The following is an 18,094-nucleotide window of genomic DNA, read 5'->3' on the forward strand; positions in this document are numbered from 1 at the left end:
GAGAAATAAAAAACAGAGCAAAGAAGAATAATAACTCTATCTATGTACCTGATCCCACAGGAATCTTCATCCCTGTACTCAATACAGCAATATCATCAGAAAGATGGCTATCAACACAAAATGTATGGAAAACTTCAGGGTTGGAACACTGTCTAGGAGCAGGAGAGCTGAGGAAAAGGCATGGAAGGAAGAGGAAGAACAGCAAATCATCAGGGTATTTGAGGTAAATGTCAGTGCTGGTACAGAGAAATGTATTTGCCATTAAGCTCTGCTGACATTTTCTCTTTGAAGATCTTTCTTATAGTTGGTTCTGGTCTGGACATATGTCTGTCATTTGGGACTTGTGTTTTTCAAGACAGCCATTTTGCTCTGGCTGACTGTGCTTTTAAATGCTTCATTTTTAATTTATTTTTTTTTTTTCCCTGAGGTGAAGAACAAATTTGAGAAAACACATTGATTTTTCTATATGACAAAAGATTTGTGAAGGCTGTGAAGCTGAAGGGGAATTAATGCTTCCAGGATTTGAATGGTGACTAAACATTTGGCAGAAAGATGATACAAAAGGTACAAAAGGTATTCCTCCTTATCATCTTGTGAAAATTTTCCTGTTTGGCCAGTCTACCCATGTATGAAAAACATGTTTGCATGTAGTAATGGGTTTTGTTATAGCTCCAAATTTTACCAGGTCTTTCTGTCACAGTAACAGAATTTCATGTACATCCTACATCCTGTAAAATATTACAATATAAAATTCATAGTGCAAGCTATCTGCTTGACTGTTTTCTCTCTTAGTTGCAGCAGCCATGCATGGTTTGCCTCAGATGTCCTTCTGGATCCTTGCAGTAAATGCTGCAAGGCCTTGCAAAACCCTGTCCTCTTTTCTCACTGTGATGATCCTTTTGTCACTTCTGGGAGGCAAGGAAGAGAGTGTAGAAGAAGGATGTCCTGGCTGGGACAACAACTACAGAACTCCAGGGAAAGAGAGGCCTGGTACAAGTGCAAGAAAGCTGAGGAAAAGGCACAGAAGGGAGAGGAAGAACCTGTGGAAGGTGGGACAGAGGAAGGAGTAGCAACAGAGGTTGTAACACCTCTTGACCTGCTCCAACAGGTCCACAGGCCTCAGAGCTGAATGTGGTATTTTACGTATGTTCTCATGAGAGTGGAATAGAGGGGGAGAACCCACTCCCTTTAAATTTACCTCCAAAAGACAGTTTCAGCCTGGTATTTTAAAAGAAATGGAAAAGAATCCTGGAAAAGACAATCAGTAGAGGCAGTACTAGTGCTGCCATGAGCAGTTTTGTGCAGTTATGGATGTGATTGGTCAATATAATGAATCAAGTTGGTTTTATCACAACCTGTGAGTGTTTGAGGTCACTCGGTCTGTTCAGCCTGCAGGAAACTGAGGGGAGATCATTGCAGTTACAACTTCTTCCTGAGAGGAAGAGCAGGGGCAGGCACTGATCTCTTCCCTGTGGTGCCCAGGGACAGGACCCAAGGGAATGGCCTGTAGTTGTGTCAGGAGAGGTTTAGGTTGGATATCAGGAAAAGGTTCTTCACCCAGAGGATGGCTGGACACTGGGTGAGGCTCCCCAGGGTCCCAGCACCAAGCCTGGCAGAACTCAGAAAGCTTTTGGACAATGCTCTCAGGGACGTGGTGTGACTCTTGCTGTGCCTTGTGCAGAGCCAGGACTTGGACTCGATGATCTTCTTGGGTCGCTTCCAACTCAGGGTGTTCTGTGATTCTGTGAAGCACGGCTTTGCTGACACTTAGCGCCCTCAGAGCTTTGGGCTCTATTTTAGCCCCTCGCTTTGGGAAGGAAACCCAGGCAACAGCACCATGGAAAGCGCAGGAGCTTCCCTGACGGGCAGCCTCGGCCCCCCGGGGCCGTGAGGGCTGAGGGCTGGCGGCGGCGGGCGGGCCCGGGCGGCGGCGGGGGGAGTGACGCGCGCCGGCCCCGCCCCGCTCACCTCCCGCCCCGCCCCTCCCGCCGCTCCCGCCTGGCAGCCGCGGCGCCCGGCAGCGCCTCTCCTGCGTGCGCTCCCTCCGCTTGGTACGGCCCACCCCGCCGGGGATCATGGCGATTGATGGTAAGTAGGCCAATAACGGGCTCCTCTCTCTCGCCCCGAACCGCTCCCCTCCCCCAGCCCCCTCCTCTCCCTCTCCTCCCCCGGGCCTGGGGAGAGGGGCGGCTCCGGGGGGAGGGAGGGCTCCCACCGCGGCGGGAGGTGGGGGCGCACCGAAGCCGAGCGGGACCTCAGCCGAGGAGGGCGGCGGGGGGGCGCCTCCTCTGTTCCTCGTCCCCCTCGGCCCGGCTGCGGGGGCTACGGGTCAAGGGCTCTTTGATGATGGGGGAGAGGTGAGTGTGGTGCACCCTCCTCCCGTCTCCGTGCCCAGGAGCCGGGCGGAGTAGATAAATCCCTGGCACGGTGGCCGGCATCCTTCCTTCTCCTCCTCCTCCTCCTCCGCCGCCGCCTGCCCCGGGGATGCCGGGCGTGCGCCCGTGGGCGTCGCGGAGGGGACCGGAGGAGGACGGAGCCATCCATCCCCCCGTGCCGTGAGCCGCCCTTGCTCCGGCGGGGTGGCGGGGGCGGGCGGCGCAGCCCCCCGGGCTGGGCTCTGCCTCCCCTGCCCGCCGCCGGGTCCCGGGACCGCCGGGGCCCCCCGCACCCGGGCCGGGAAGGTCGGTGCCGGAGGCGCGCAGCCCTGTCCACCCTCCCCGCAGGGACTTTGCCAACTGCTCTAAAACTCGTTGTCACTCTCCTGGCCCCGGAGTCTCTGAAAACTGAGTCCTCAGGCGAGGGATGCTCCCTGCTCTCCGCCGGTTGCTGGGCGCTAACAGGCTGCACAGGAGCTGCTGTCCGCAGATCTTTCTAGTCATCACTTAGAAACAACAACAACAACAAAGGAGCGAGATGTACTAGACACTTGTTGGGTTTGTTTGGAGATGCTCATCTTCAAAGGCAGGGCTTCTGAGCTTTGCTTTGAAACCTCTCCTCTCGACTCTCAGAGTAATTTTACACCTCGTTAAAAATCCTTTAAGAAAAAAACCCCAAACAAACCGAACTTTATTTCTACTCAGACAAGGACCTAAGCCATACAGCTTTCTCAGCCGAGGGGTTTCTTTCTGAAAGCATCTGTTATAACTTAAAGGAATTAGGAATACAGTGTATATATGGGGGAAACTGTTCTGGTTTGTTTCGCATGTGGGATGCTTCTCTGCTGTCAGCTTCCCTGGATTAGTAACTCAGGCCTCTGTAAGGAGAAGTTGCACTGATCAAGCAAAGCTGCATGTTCACCCTGTCTTGGAAGCTGTGCACACCAGGAGTCTGAGCTGGCCAGCTTTGTGTTGGCTGGGTTCTTTTCTGCTGAAAAGTCCTCTTAATATTATCAAGAAGATAGCAAAAAAATTCTGCTTGGTCTGGACATTTTACATAACTTGAGCTCGGAAAAAAAAATTATCCTTCAAAATCTGTCTCTGTTTTCATTTTAGGCAGCATTATCCCAGAAATCTGTGAGGATCTGTTAGATCTGAAAATATTCACAATATGTGAAATTCATGTGTAATATTTTCAGAGGATTGAGGGTATTATTTCTTTAAAGTTAAAGCAAATAGTCATGGATGAATGAAGCGATCTAGCCTTTGAAAAGAATGCAACACTTCTTATGGCCAGACTTCAGAAATAGCTCAACTGTCTTGTAGATGCTTATTTAAAATATCCAAAATGGGACTTTAGCTCTTGAGAAAATTGGGTGCACAGTTTACATTTAAATGTGAGGTGGGATTAAAACACAATCCAGTCATGAAAGGGGTGTGCTAGGTTTTGATTAGGTCTCTTCCTGAAGACAGCAAATACAATGCATTTTTCTGCTGTAGCCTGTAGCAGGCATGCCTCCTCCTCATTGTTTTCAACTGACTGGCTGATTGCTGTAGAGTTGTTGGTACATGTTATGATTTTTATTCCTTACCTTGATGATCTCTCCCTCCTGTTTGTGCAACAGTACCTTGCCTTGACTGTACTTTTTAGCAGTGCTGTGTTCTGGCCAGCAGTGTTTAAAAATATGAGTTTGATTGGGTTGAATATTAGCGCCTGAAGCTCGAAGCTCTTGAAGGCAGGATCAAACAATGGAATTTCTAGTCTAAACTGTCAAAATAATTTTTTTAAATGTATTTAAGTAAACAGAGGAAATACTGTGCCCAGTTTTAGGGGACACTGCATTTAGCCACATTTAATTTTATTTTATTTATTTTTTTTTTTTTTTGTGGTAGAGGCAGCAGAGAAAATAAGAAAGATTGAAAACTTCTCTTTGAAGAGTAAATATAGAATAGTTCAAAAATCCTTGAAAGCAGGACACAGATGTGAAGAGTGCACAAAATTAAGAGAGCTCAAATTAATATAGAATTTCTTAGCTGCTTTTGCCGGTTCTTAGGAATCTTTTTAAGTACCATTTCCAGTGTCACTTTTTCAGAATACCAGTTTCCAGTGGTTCTAACACTAAACCTCAAAGTTTTTGTAAAAGTGAGGCATTTTGTGTGAAGTGTTACAGAGGACCAGGCTGCCACTGGCCATGGCCAGTGACCCTTTTGATCATTGTCAGTGCTTTATTACGCCAAGTGACAGACATAATAAAACACAAGTATTCTTCATATGACCAAGTTCAAAGACCTAATCTAGCGATTGCAGGCACCATTATGTCTTTTCCTTTAGAAAGTTCATGTCATGTTAAAACATGTTCCATTTGTATGTCTTTATAAAGACATCCAGTTAGATTTTGCATAGGTCAGGCAATCTCAGATTTGCGAGGAAACAAAAAAGAGCCAGTCTGTTGGAAAAATCTGGCACAAATGAGTTTAAAGAACTGTATTTGCAGTTCTTATTTTCCGTATAGTTATCTTCCAAATTACAATTTTTACTAGGAGCTCTGTTTTATGATGCAGTTATTTATTGCTTAATATGTCCACTTTTTCATAGGGCAGGATTAATATGGAGAGTATCAGAACTGGGAGCTGTTAAATATGGTAGAAAGGCCAAACTGAAAGCAGTAGTAACACCAGACTGATGGAAAGTCTGAGATTAAAATTTTCCCATCTACTGCTGCCCAAGCCTGGGGTCTTGAACTGCCGTTCACTGGGAGTGGGGAAGGAAGTTGAGGAGTTACTTCTGAGAATCCTTCAGCACTGCTTTGGTAATGTTCCTCATGGCAGCATTAACTTGACTGCTCTATGCTGCTTCTCCTCTTTTGAGCAATAGTAAAGCTTTGCTGCCTGCCTTAAGAGAAGTCTGTAAAATTGAGGTCTGGGTGAGGAGCCAGCAATGGAAACCACATCGCATTGCATGAAGGGGCAAGGAAATGTTAGAGGTCACAGGTGGAATGTTTTATAAGCTAAGGCAGAATTGTGTGTCTTGGATATCCTCAGGAATCTACTTTTAAAAGAGTTTTGGGCCGCACTTGAACATGCTTTGATCTAGTGCAGGCTATACAAGTTAATATTTCTCAAGGAGGGGAATATATCTGGAGATGAACCATCTCAGACTGAGCTAAATATTTTTGATTGTAAACTTTTTCATATGGTTTCTATTGTGAAGTGTTTAGTGCTAAGAAATGAGAAGTACTATTAAAGAGAGTAATAAGCTGTAAAAGGAATCTGAGAGAAATAGAGGAGAAAGAATTACGGTGTGGTCTTGGTGTTGTCATCTAATAAGTTATTGATAGAATAATGAGACTAATGAACTTCCCCTATTTTCCCCCTGTGCTCTTACCAGTTTAACACTTCTCCTTCCCGATGTAGAGGTCAAGGTCTTTACCAAGTACATAACTTTTTGATCATTTTATTCCTGAGTGTCTGTGAAGTGTCCTGAATCTCTCTGAGGTTTCTGAGAAGATTGTCTCCTACTTTTTCCCCATCTTCCAGCTGCTTGGTTTGGAGCAGGCAGTTGCACCTGTGTGTGCTGTGCAGGGGTTCATTAGCTGATGAGGTGTCCTTGTGTTTTGTGGGGCTTGTGTTTGTTTCCCAAGGAAATGAGGGTTATATAATTAAACAGCTCACTTCCTGCTTCATGCTTGTATTGTTTACAAATTCTCTGGCTAATTTAAGACAAAATTGTCAGAAAGTTTTAAGAACCTAATTTAATGTTTCATAAAAATCAGCAGTGAAATACAACACAATGACAAAAATTACAGAATGAACCTACTTTTTTGTTTATGGATACAAAAAGAGAGAGTATTTAGAACTCTGCTTCATATAGGTCACATGAAAACTATGCCTAGTTGCAAATTTCCAGAATCTAGAAAAGGAAACAACAGAGCAATGAGCTGCTTACAGAGCTTAAGTAGGAGTATCATGTGTAGCTTGTAGGTTGAATCTGGCCTGGGGAACAGTTTTATCTTGACTTCCCAGTTACCTGGGCTATGCAGGTGTCACTGCAGGGTGCACTAGAAGGGTGTAAGGTGACATGGAGATCCTCAAGTTTGTGCTGAGCTGAAATGACAATAGTGCTTCTGAATCCAAGTTGGTGTGGCCAGGACAGGGGTTGAGCAGCATCATCAGTATTTAATGAAGCCTAAATATAAGAAGATATATTTTATACTTAGACCCACTTTTAAACACATTTGTCAACTGTGTGGTGGATCACATGTCAAGGTATCATATTGGATCAGCCACACAGAATAGGTTTAATGCTGTCTTGTGCTTATTCAGTGTCTGTGGTGGAAACTATTCAGTGAGTATGGCCTGGTATTGTCATTGTAAGGATGATTTCCTGCATTATTTGCTGATGACAGTGAAACCTAGGCAAAATCACCAGTTTCCTGGTTTGATTATCTTCCACCATCATTGCTGAAATGATGGTCTTCATTATTAAAGAAAGCTGGTAGGTCTCTTATCATTTAGATAACAAAGGGGGCAACCTTTTTTTAAAAAAACCCACCTAATCTCTAATGTTTTACAGACTTCTTTTTGACAAGTTCCCCGTGGGCTGAGATGAAGCTATCATACTTAATATAAGAACAGCTGATGTGTTCAGAGTGAATTTTTTATTGAATTCTCTTAATTTTTAATGCCTAGCACTTCTACAAATTGGAATTCTTGGCTGTCAGGATGGACATGCAGGAAAGTAAACATGCAGTTACTACCTGATTAAAAATATTTGCCTATGTTGCCATCCAAATACAGAGAACCTCTTAGAAAGGAAAGAGGTTTGCTGTTTTCCAGAGAACTTTCAACTGTTTCAACCATTAGGTCTTATTTTCTCTTCAGCCTAATTCAGTTATATCTCTCCCAGCTTTTGTAGTGAATGATGCAAGAGATTCGGAGCTGATACTCTCAAACCTTTTCCTGAATTTTATCAGGGTTTGAACTGCATAAGGCCAAGGGTCCATGTTGCATGTAAAAGGTGATTTCAAATCAGCAGTTAATCACTGAACCTCATAATTTTTGTGTGTTTCACTCTTGGAGATGGGAGATGTTTCCTGACTTCTGTGTAAATCTGTTTGTAGAATAAGAAGGGGAAATTTCGGGAGGACTTTGCAAGTTAATTCTAAGACAGCAAATGAGTGTTGAGTTTGTGAACTAATAGGTCCCATTCTGCAGAGGAGAATAATCTTTGATGTGAAAAGGGGTAAATTCAGTATGACTGACACATCTTACAGGTACTTTTGTTCTGTAGGCTAAAATAAGCAGTTTTCCTACCAAGTGGAATCTTTTGCAATACAAATTCTTCATAGTAATTTTCCTTTGTATCACAAACTTACTGCATTATCTGAAATACTTGAAAGTGTTTCTATGAGTATATTTTTCTCCGTAGGTCATAGAGTCATTTTAAAAGAAAAGTTTCTCAGTATACTTTCTCTTGTGAAACTTTACTCTAGAGTAGTGATTAGTGGTGTTAATTAAACACTGTAGGAATTTGCTAAAAGTCATGCTAATTTTTCATCCTTTTCTTTGTTGTCAGCTTTTGTTGTTGGCATCTTCTTCTTTACTTCCTGAACATTTGATAGCACTGTACATTGCTTGGCAATGTATGTTTAATCTTTTTTGTCATTTTCAGTGAAGTTGTTTTCTGGTTTTCTTTTTATTTTTAGTAAAAAAAATTATAAGTTTTAGGTCAGATTTGAATCATTCATACTGGATGTTTTTATTGCTAGTTATATTTACTGTATTTCTTCATTTGTTGTACCAGTAAGACTTGTCTGAAGCAGTACTTGACTGAGAGCAAGGTGACGAAGAACTTACTAATATTTTTGTTAGTGCTAATTATGTTTCAGTTGTCAGAAGAGTAGAAAAAGAAAAGTTTGGGGTCATTCTGTATAGAAAGGAAGCAAAGATAATACTATTTATATGAGAAGGGGAAAAGGTCCCAAATAACCTCCCTACTTTAGGACTTAGCTTAGCAAACCCTTCTCTTTATAGCTACTTTCAGTACATATAGATGCTTCCATTTATTTCAGTGTGGGTAGGATTGGATACAAAATTTGTTTGAGAAACAGAAATGGCTATACTGTTCTTGATCAATTCTTACTTATTGCTAATCCGTTGATCAGTGTCATTGGTTCTGTTGATTACAAATATAATTAAAAATTATATTTCCATTTTTCATTTCCCATGGGAAAAAAATCTTAAAAAACGTTTTGATGTTTGTCATTACTTTTATAGCTGGATAACAAAACCCAAAATATTCTTAGGACAGGTAAATGACCTATCCTTAGGCTAAGAAATTACTAGATAGGGATCTTTTTAAATGCAAGCAAAGAAGACAGTCTTTACAGTAGGAGTTTGTATAATGAAATTGAAACATAGTTTCTGACTTTTACTCTTCTGGTCTTGAAAATGTCTGCTGCTAATTTAGTCAGATAGTTATTTCTCTTATTAGTGGGTTAGACAGTGAATAATTGTTCTATATTCACCTGTTTATGTCCACCATCTGTTGTGGAGTTTTTTTCATGTCCAAGAGTCTTAGTCTATTAAGTCACTCCTCATATGGAAACCATTTATGTTTTGGCCATTTTTATTGACCTATTTTTTGGTCTTTCTCTGCATCTTCTGTGGTTCTATTTTATCCTTTGAGGTTGTGGGACCAAGAGGAGACCAAAACTGCACAAAATGTAAAAGCTGTAAACATATAAACAAGTACATAAAATAGCTTTTTTTTTTTTCCCCTTGCTGTCTCTTTCCTAATAAATTATTGTTTGCTTTTTGACTAGTTCTCAGCATTCAATTTTAAACATTTCAATTTTTATGTATGCAGTATTATTTGTAGACTAAACTTGTGAAAAAGGATGCTAAAGGAATACAGAGGTGATTTTACACCATGAATGAAGATGGGCTAATGATTGTATGTAACCTTTTCAGGAAAAGCACTGATGGCAGCTGTGGGGTTGCTGTTGTGTAAAAGTCTTCAGCTTTGTTTATTTTCCATTACAGCTGGCTGTCCGTTCATCCAAGCCCAGATTCTTCCTTAAGTTCAGTTCATGTTGTGAGGCAGTTTTTCAAGTAGATTTGTTGCTATATAGAACCCAGAAGTCTTTCATTATAATTTTTTAAAACAAATTCATAACAATAAATTTTAAACATGTTTTTTAAATTAATTTGTAGCATGTTATATGAAACTCTTATAAAAGATTATAAAATATTATAAAAGATTATAAAAATTTTCCTGGGTCTCTTGCATTCCTAGCAGAAGCATTAGTGTTTCCACATGCTTAGACATGGTAACATTAACACTGTGTTAGGCTTTATCACTTGTATCCTGTTTTATGTTTCTGCACTGTAGCACCCTCTTCCTGCTACTCAAACTGCTCAGTGTGTCGTTCTGTGCTGGAATGTCGTGGGTTTGCCGAGGGAAAAAATAGTTGTCTATTGTTGAATAAATGTTGAATGTTGAATAAAATGTTAAGTAAACGTTTTTTGAATGTGATCCAAACTTATGAAAATGCTAATTAAAAAACAATTCTCAGCAGGAAAGTAATTTATCATGTAAAAAGAGCATTTGAAAAATTACACCTGCTGAAAGAAGGCTTTTGTGATACAGTGTAATGTTCTGCTGCAGCTATGAACATGGGTATTTTGCTGAAGTGAAGAATAATGAATTTTATACGCGGCAGCCTAAGTCACATCACAATTTTGATGCTGGAACTGGGAATGTGCACTGTTGGTGGGATGGAATGTACCCTGGCTGAGTTTATGGATATGCCAGGAAAGTAGTAGTTAATAAGCTGGAGGGCAGAGCTGCTACCTGGCAAGTGCTCAGCAAGCTCAGGGTGGGCTGAAGGATCCTCAGAAACTTCCACAAGAACAGGTGAGGTCCAAGCCCTGCACTTCCAGCTGCAGGCAGGCTGGCTGGGAGCACCTCTGAACAAAAGACCCTGAGGATCCTGGCAAACAGCAAGCTGAACATGGACCAGCCACGTGTCTGTGGCCTGTATCCAGCTGTGTTAATCCAGCATGAGAGGCTGACAAACTAGAGAGAGACCTCAGCAGAGTGCCACTAAGCTGGGAGGGAATTTAGAGTACCTGGCACATGAGGAGAGGCCTAGGAAATACATTTGTGTAGTCTGGGGGAATCTGACAGGCACCCTTACAGCCTTTGATTGTGCAAGGGGGTCTGAGAGATGGAGATGGGTTTTTAAGCTGTCCAGTGAAAGCATGTGGGGCAGTGGGTGAGTTGCACCAAGGGGAGTCCTGGCTGACTGTAAGGGGGAAGTGCTCGCAGTGATGGGAGTGACAACTTCCCCCTGAGAACCACTGGTGTCTGGAGAGATCATGGAATGGGAGTCATTTCAGAACATGGTTGGTTGAGGCTCAGAGGAACTTTCTGTAACGCTGGTCCTGGTCCTACTCTGAAGTCTGAGAACACCAGATGTCATTCATTCCCAACCTAAATCACTCAATGGTAATGCCTGTGCTAAATTTCCTTAATTATTATCAGCATCTAGTGGTGAAGTTCCAGCTAAACTCCAAACATAGTAGAACTTTGAAGTTTGAGTTGTACTACTTTAGAAAGACATAAAATTTTCAGTTAATACAAAATTCAGTATTCATCTTGTTCGATGTACATCTTGTAATCTTGTTGCTGCCATAGTCATCTTGGCAAATAGAGACTTGGTATACAAAACCTTAGTCTTAAATGGAGAAAGTTAAACTTCATCAGGTGTTTCAGCTGCCTCTGGAAAACATCTGGTCATTCTTTTTGTGTTCAATGTTTGAATGATTTAGATTCTTAGAACCACTAGGTGGTTCTTCTTGCTCAAGAAAATTAAAATGTTTTGTTGAATGAGCAGTTCTAAAATTATTTGATCTTTCATTATTTTTCATTTTACTTCCATTGTCTGACATTATGAAAAGCTCTGTGTACCCAAGTGGTTTTGTTTCTGTTCTCAGATTACATTTTGGACAGAGTATTATGTAGTTTTATAATGCAGTCTCACTCAAATCTTAAAATATGCAAGCTCACTTAAAACCTTGAAACTCACATAAAACCTTAAAATCTTAAATAGGAGATCACGTTCATAGTCAAGATGGAATGGAACTAATAATAATTTGTGTCTAAATCAAACTTAAATTTTAATTACCCATAACATTATGGTGAACTAATACTATACTATCATAAATTACCTAAAAATAGTATTTAAATAATAAAATTTAAGTGTGTCATGCCACTGAACCTTTGGGATCTGTGGGCTAACTGACACAAACCCACTATTTTCAGACTGAAATGCTAAATTAATGGTTGGCCTCTTCCTGTTATGCAAAATGTTTCCATATTTTCAGTTTGGTTTCTTTCAGTAACTAGTTTATTAAAAGCTGAGAGAATTCTTGGGAGCTGTAAAGATCGAAAAACTTGGGTTTATTTGTTAATCCATGAACAAAAGCAAGGTGTGAATAATGTAGTATATCCACCGTTTTGAGGACCACAGGGGAAAAGAAGAATCTGTGCAGGTCAATTGAGGATAAAATTTCACATCTTTAATACATTGGTTAATTTAAAATATAAATTATACTTTCTTTAACTTTTATATCACTTCATTTTTTTTTTTTTATTTAACATTTGATTTCCATCCAAGAGCAGTTTGAAAAAAAAAAGTAATAAATGAATCACCTATTAAAAAAAGAAATAACATTCTGTCATTTTCTAGGAAAATGAAAAGGAATAAAATCCTAACTCTATGCCTATTAAATGGTATAAATTTATTTTGTAGCCGTGTAGTCAGTAAAAAGTAACATGTTGATTAATGTAAAGGCTTTATTTGGTGGAATGCCATCTTATATTAGAAGTTAAATGTTTGAGTGAAGACCTCTTGCCTTATAGAACAATAGGTAAGGATGCAGAATCCAAATCTAGATCTAGTAATCAGGTATTTTGTGATACGATTTGAAACTGGTTGATTTCACTAAGAACAGTCAATATAATTAAAATCTGTTGCTGCTTTCTTCCCTTAGTTCTAGGTGAATATTTATTTTTAACTGTCTGGCATCTGTGTAATGAAAAATCCTTTAATTTTTTGCTGTTTTTTTTTTTGTTGGTTTTTTTTTTTTTTTTTTTTTTGTCTTCACTGCTGAATTTAAAACTAACACAGGAAAAATACTAGGGAGAAGACTTTCAGTCACTCTTCTGGTTTATCTTTTGTACCCTGAAGATGATTGCAATAACTTTAAAGAAGATTGTAATCTTCTCCCTCTGTCTGGTTTTAGGTTTTGTTTGTTTGTTCTCTAATGCCTTGTTATTATAAAAGCGGATTATATTTTTAATTTAGTTTTTCTTATGTTTTCCTTCCAAAATCCTTTCTGAATAAAAATTATGTTGCTCAGTTTCTAGAATGCACTGAAAAGAGGGAATTATATAGCTATCACAACTGGCTTTTATAAGGGTGATGACTCTATGAAACTTCTGGGATTCTCAGCCTCACTGATACTTGATTTCCCATTCAAAAGTATATTTGAAGCTTGTATTTCGTATTTCTGAGTATGCTAACACAAAATGAATTGGTTTTTTTTTTTTTTACTTTTACAGACATTTAATTTTATTTTAGAAGAGTTATGTTTTATTCCATTTATTTAATCCCTTTAATTCTTTCCCACTCCAATATATGGATTTCCTACAGTTACCTCTTTAAAGTATAAATTTAAGTAGAAATATGTGTATCTTCTTAAACCTTTACAATATCATCTGCTGGTGTTACCAATCAAGACATTGAAATATTGGTTGATATCATTACATACTGTATTGTAATGTCATAATTATTTTATTTTGGAATGCAGGACAGCAATAAGTGCTATATAATGTGTTTCCATATCTTTGAGATGGGGAGAATTTTGTTACCCGAAGCTTGTTTTAGTGCATTTTTTGAAGTGTCTGGAGTCAAGGAGTGATTAATGCACATGAAGTAGGTGTTTTGTGAGGTTTTGGAACTCTGTTTTGTATTTTCATGAGATTGCAGAGAACTTGGTATGAAAACCCAGGCATCTCCCCTCAGTTCTGTATTCATATCCATGCACTCTTTTGTTGTCATTGGAAAAAGGCTGGCTGGGTTAGGGTGTACTTAAGAGAAGCCATAGCTTGATGTAGTTTGGAATTTCAAGGTTTGATCATGGAGCATATCACTCCAAAATATTTTTAGTTTAGATATTATGTGTTGGGTGTTTTGTTTATGAGCTGTAATTCCAATTAAAATGGTTTTTATTAAAATGTAAAGAAAACATAGTATTTCTAGCAACAATTTTATTATTCTCAGATAAATATCTCAAGTTCTATACAGCTGTTTTTTAAATTTAAAATATATCTAAATATTCTATAGGGTCCTTTATGCAAACAGGAAATTATGTTTATACATGGGAAACATTAGTGTGGGTTCAGTTGAAGTTGCTTGCTTTCCTAATTTTATCTGTGTAAATACACTGTAAAGCTCTTCAAACCATACCACCATTATCAATATTAAGCCAAAAGTATATTTGTTTTCTCCAAAGGATTTAATGTATAATTTGAAAATTTGTTAAATCAATCTTCTGCGTTTTTATTAATTGACAGAGTTTTGAAACTTTCTTTTTCACTGTTTGTAAGCCTATTAAGAAATGAAATACGTTTTATTTGTTACTGTTTTCTAATGGTGTATTTCCACACAGGTGGAGAACGAACTTGTGGTGTACACGAACTTATCTGCATTAGAAAAGGTAAGCAATGACTTGTGAAAGTGAACACCTTAGCTTGTGAATATTCCTGGTGAGAAATCTGCTGCCCAGTGTTATGGTCTGACTTTTTGTGGATCTAAGTGTTGCATCTTTGTGTTGCAGGATCTTTTGATGCTGACAGTACCAACAGGAAAAAATAGTGAAATTATAAAATAAAATCTGATTTTTCACGAGAGGAAAAAATGTGCTCCTCCAAAATTCACCAAGTTGCATGGAATTTGTAACCTGTCGTTTAGCTCTGATGGGTAACCATGAAAACTTTGATATCTGCTTTATCCAGATATTTGCAGGATGATACGAATTTTAGTAGTAATAGAAAGTTGTGAGAATGATGAACTGGCAATCTCTGCCTCTGATTTCAGGTGAGATCCTAATGACTCAAACTTCTTGGAAAACAGCTGCAACAATAGTGAGACCAGCAACTGACAGAGCACAGAGCAGAGCTGTGCTCCAGGGAGGGCTGTTAAACCTTAAAGCTGAGCTACAGTGACTGAACTTGGAGCTCGACAGAACAGCTCAGCTGCTGGAAAGGCTAGATACAGTTCTGTTTTCTGTCCCTTTTGGCAGCCCTGTGCTCCTTCCTGCAGCATTGCTGTTGGATTTTTGTCTTCTCATCTGAAAGCTAAACAAAAACAAAAACAAATGTTTCTTCAAGGATTAGTTCCTTGAATTGAGTCTCTGTTAGGTCAGAAGAGTCTCAGTGCTTTCAAAAGGAAGGAGTAAGAAAATGTGGTGGGAGAGAAGTAAAGCTGCGAGACTCTTTTGACAACAACTTAGGGTTAGACTGGCTCAATAGTATTGTCAAATCACATCATACTCTGTGGGAAGAAATTTTGCTTGTCCTCTTAATTTCCATTGCATTCACTGAGACATTTTGGAAAAATTGTTGGGATTTATTGAAATATTTATTTAACAGTACCTAACCTCAGAATGAAGTCTACCAGTTAAGGTGAAAATAGCTTTATGGTTACAAATCATCTTTTCCAAATATCTGTTGAAAGAATTTTTGAGTGTGTATGTGTTACAGTAATGTAATTAAGAACATTTCTACACTTTCCTAACCTGTGAATCATTTAGATCTTACTTTTTTTAATTCCTTCTCATTTTGGAGGGGAGGTGAATTTTTTCTTTTATTGCTGTCTCTGTTTTTCCATTGATTGATAAGTTGGTACACACAGTGCTCTGTATTTCTTCTGTAATAATTCTGTTTATCTTTCTGAATTCTGAAACTCACTGGAATCTCAGAAAGCCTTCTGATAAACTTTCCAGACCTGTTAATCTTGCTAATCCTTATTTATTTTAGGATGCTGCACTGATTTTAAGAAAAAAAAAATTTTCTGCATTCTCAGAAACAGTGCTGTACAGTTTTAATGTTAATTGCTGGGAAGTTAAGTTGAAAAGATGTGTTGTTTTTTTTCAAGATTCTGTGTTATATTTGAGCAATTCTAAGCTCTGTTAGACATTGGTACAATAAATTAAATAACAATAGCATGGGACTTGTTTTAGCACTGGTGATTATAAATTAGCCTAGGGGTAAGTGTGATTAAAGGAGAAATATCCTCTTAGTGCCATTTATACTTGCATTATGTTGGGTTCCTTTTTAGTTCATGATTTTCCATGTATATTCTAACCTTGTGTGTCCCTGTGTTACTGACAAATTTCTCCTTGTGGTGCATGGATTTGGTGCATTCTTGTCTGTCTTCACTCCCTACTCAATGTGTACCTTTAAAGCAGAAGGTGCTTGTCATTGTACTGCAAATCTTCCAGTCACCTGGAGTTTTGGTTACTTTATCTAAGACTTTACATCTTCTGATGCACATTCAAGATGCTTTTATTGTCTGACCAAGGCCAGGCTCCTAAAGATTACTTTATTTGCCAGTTGTCCAGCTCTGCTTGCTTGCCAGGATGAGAGTGCAGACTCAAGATCTCTACTGACATCCTCAGAATAGGAAGGCATTTCCAAGCTGAGAATTCCTGGCTGCCAGCAGTCTCGAGCTGGTCAAATCAGACCTTCCAGCTTTGTCCTTAATGTTACTGAGTGCTCATGTCAAGCTTATACAGGATGGAGTTTCCCATCTCTTGGATGTGCCCTGAAAGCCAAGCTGTTTTTTCGTCTGTGAGCTCGCAGTAGAAGCTTAATGGACAGATTAAGTGTTCACATTGACACATGGGTAATTCTCTGCAGTCTTCTCTGGTGCTGGGTAAGGTTGCAGTGTGCCCTTCTCCTTTTTCTCTGGTGTCTGTATGACTGTGGCACCAGGAGAGTACATTCCAGCACTCCTGGCATTAACCCACTCCCTTATTTTCATTGAATCCTGTCCGAGGCTTTGAGAGCTGGTGGTGTTTGACAAAATGATTCTCCATTTGCTATTTGCCTGAAAGCCTCTCATGCTTTCTGCCAGGGGATGGTGGCTAACTGTGACTGTCCTGTGACTGGAGTTGGAATGCCCCTATAGAACTTCTGAAAGAAACAGTAGTAAATAGCCTGCATTAAGTAACTGGAATTTTTCCAGTGTACACTTGTGCTTTGTTTGTCTGTCCGTCTTTCTTACAGTTCTTCCAAGTACATGGCTGTTGAGAGGCAGCTAATAAGATAAACAGTGATGTTCCATCTTATTTTTCCTGCACTGAATAGGGAAAAGGGAAAAGTAAGCATGCAAGCAAGCATGTGTCTTCTATGAATAATGCATGGTAAAACTTTCCGGTTTCAAGTGATGGAATGTAATTACAATTTATATGGGGATTATATGACTTGAAGAATACCTGCTGCTGGTGGTTAATTTTGCTTTCTAGTCAGCAAAGTAACACATTCCTAAATTGTCTTTTTCTTGCCTGCCCTTTCATTTTTGGTAGAAAAATAGGAACCTTGGAGTATCAGATGATGAAATATGGAAAGGGAACCAGAAAGGTCTGCAAAGCTACATGTGACTACACCATTTAGCTCAAATAACATAATGAAGACTTCTTAGTTGTAGTTGAAGGCATAGCTTTAAAAGCAAAACCTAAGCCTTAAAAAGGAAATGTCTGCTCTAAGATTATTCAGCTGTAAAAATGAAAATAACTTGAAACCTCACTTTGCCTGTTTTTTAGGTTTTGTATTTCTCAGATTAGTTAAAATGATAGACTCAAAGGTTTGCAAGTACCAGTTATAATGATCATTGAATATCTGAGATTTTTTCAGTTCTAGTGTAAATATGATCCCAATGTGGTGTCCGTACAGGACTCAGATTTGCTACCTAAAGATGTAGCAATTGTCTGGCACAGGCCTCCTCCTGTGTCACATTAATGATGTTACAGTTTTGTAGCTGCCCAGGAGAGATTGTGGTGGGTCCCCCTCTAGGCTGTGCAAGAAGGATTGCAGGACTTTTATAGGGTTTTGTTACTTGGTTTCCTTTTAGCAGATTCATACATTTTTGAGAAGAATCTGCAAAGAGATGATCAGGAGTATGGAGACTAATAGGCTTTTCTGGAAAGCCTTAAAAACTAATTCTTATGTATTTTTAAAGAGGCTTTCTCTAAATGCATAAATATAGGGAGTGTGTGTCATGAAAATGGGAGTATTTTGTGGCTGTTATGTAACATCTAATAGCTACAAAATTCTGAACAAGTCACTTCCCAGCTTGTAAAAAGAACTTTAAAGATGTATGATCAGCTATTAGGGAATCAATGAAATATATGTCTCCTATGTTTAACATAAGTAGTTGAAGTATTTTTGCGCTTTTATATTTACACATCGTTAAATCTGAAAATTAGAAAACAAGGAAAAATAGATTCTTGCTTTTATTATAAATTAACATCTTGTTTACTTCTATTATTTAAAGCAAGTCTGTGTTCGCATATTTATTCAGTGTCTGACAATACAAATTGAAGACTTGGCTGTGAAAAGAAGAGTCCTGCTTAGTTTTTGATAGCAG

The 18,094-nt window shown here is 39.2% G+C and overlaps 1 protein-coding gene across 1 annotated transcript in view; it reads left to right on the forward strand.

Moving 5' to 3' along the window:
- The first annotated feature begins 2,007 nt into the window (after positions 1–2,007).
- Positions 2,008–18,094, forward strand: part of SYT14 (synaptotagmin 14) — an 80,105-nt gene continuing 64,018 nt past the window's right edge. Inside the window, exons 1-2 of the mRNA XM_058835511.1 lie at positions 2,008–2,088; positions 14,115–14,162. Coding sequence (XP_058691494.1) covers positions 2,076–2,088; positions 14,115–14,162 — 61 coding nt within the window. The 5' untranslated portion in view covers positions 2,008–2,075. The remainder of the gene's footprint in view (positions 2,089–14,114; positions 14,163–18,094) is intronic.

The sequence above is a fragment of the Poecile atricapillus genome, chromosome 3 (assembly GCF_030490865.1).
Source record: "Poecile atricapillus isolate bPoeAtr1 chromosome 3, bPoeAtr1.hap1, whole genome shotgun sequence".
Lineage (NCBI taxonomy): Eukaryota > Metazoa > Chordata > Aves > Passeriformes > Paridae > Poecile > Poecile atricapillus.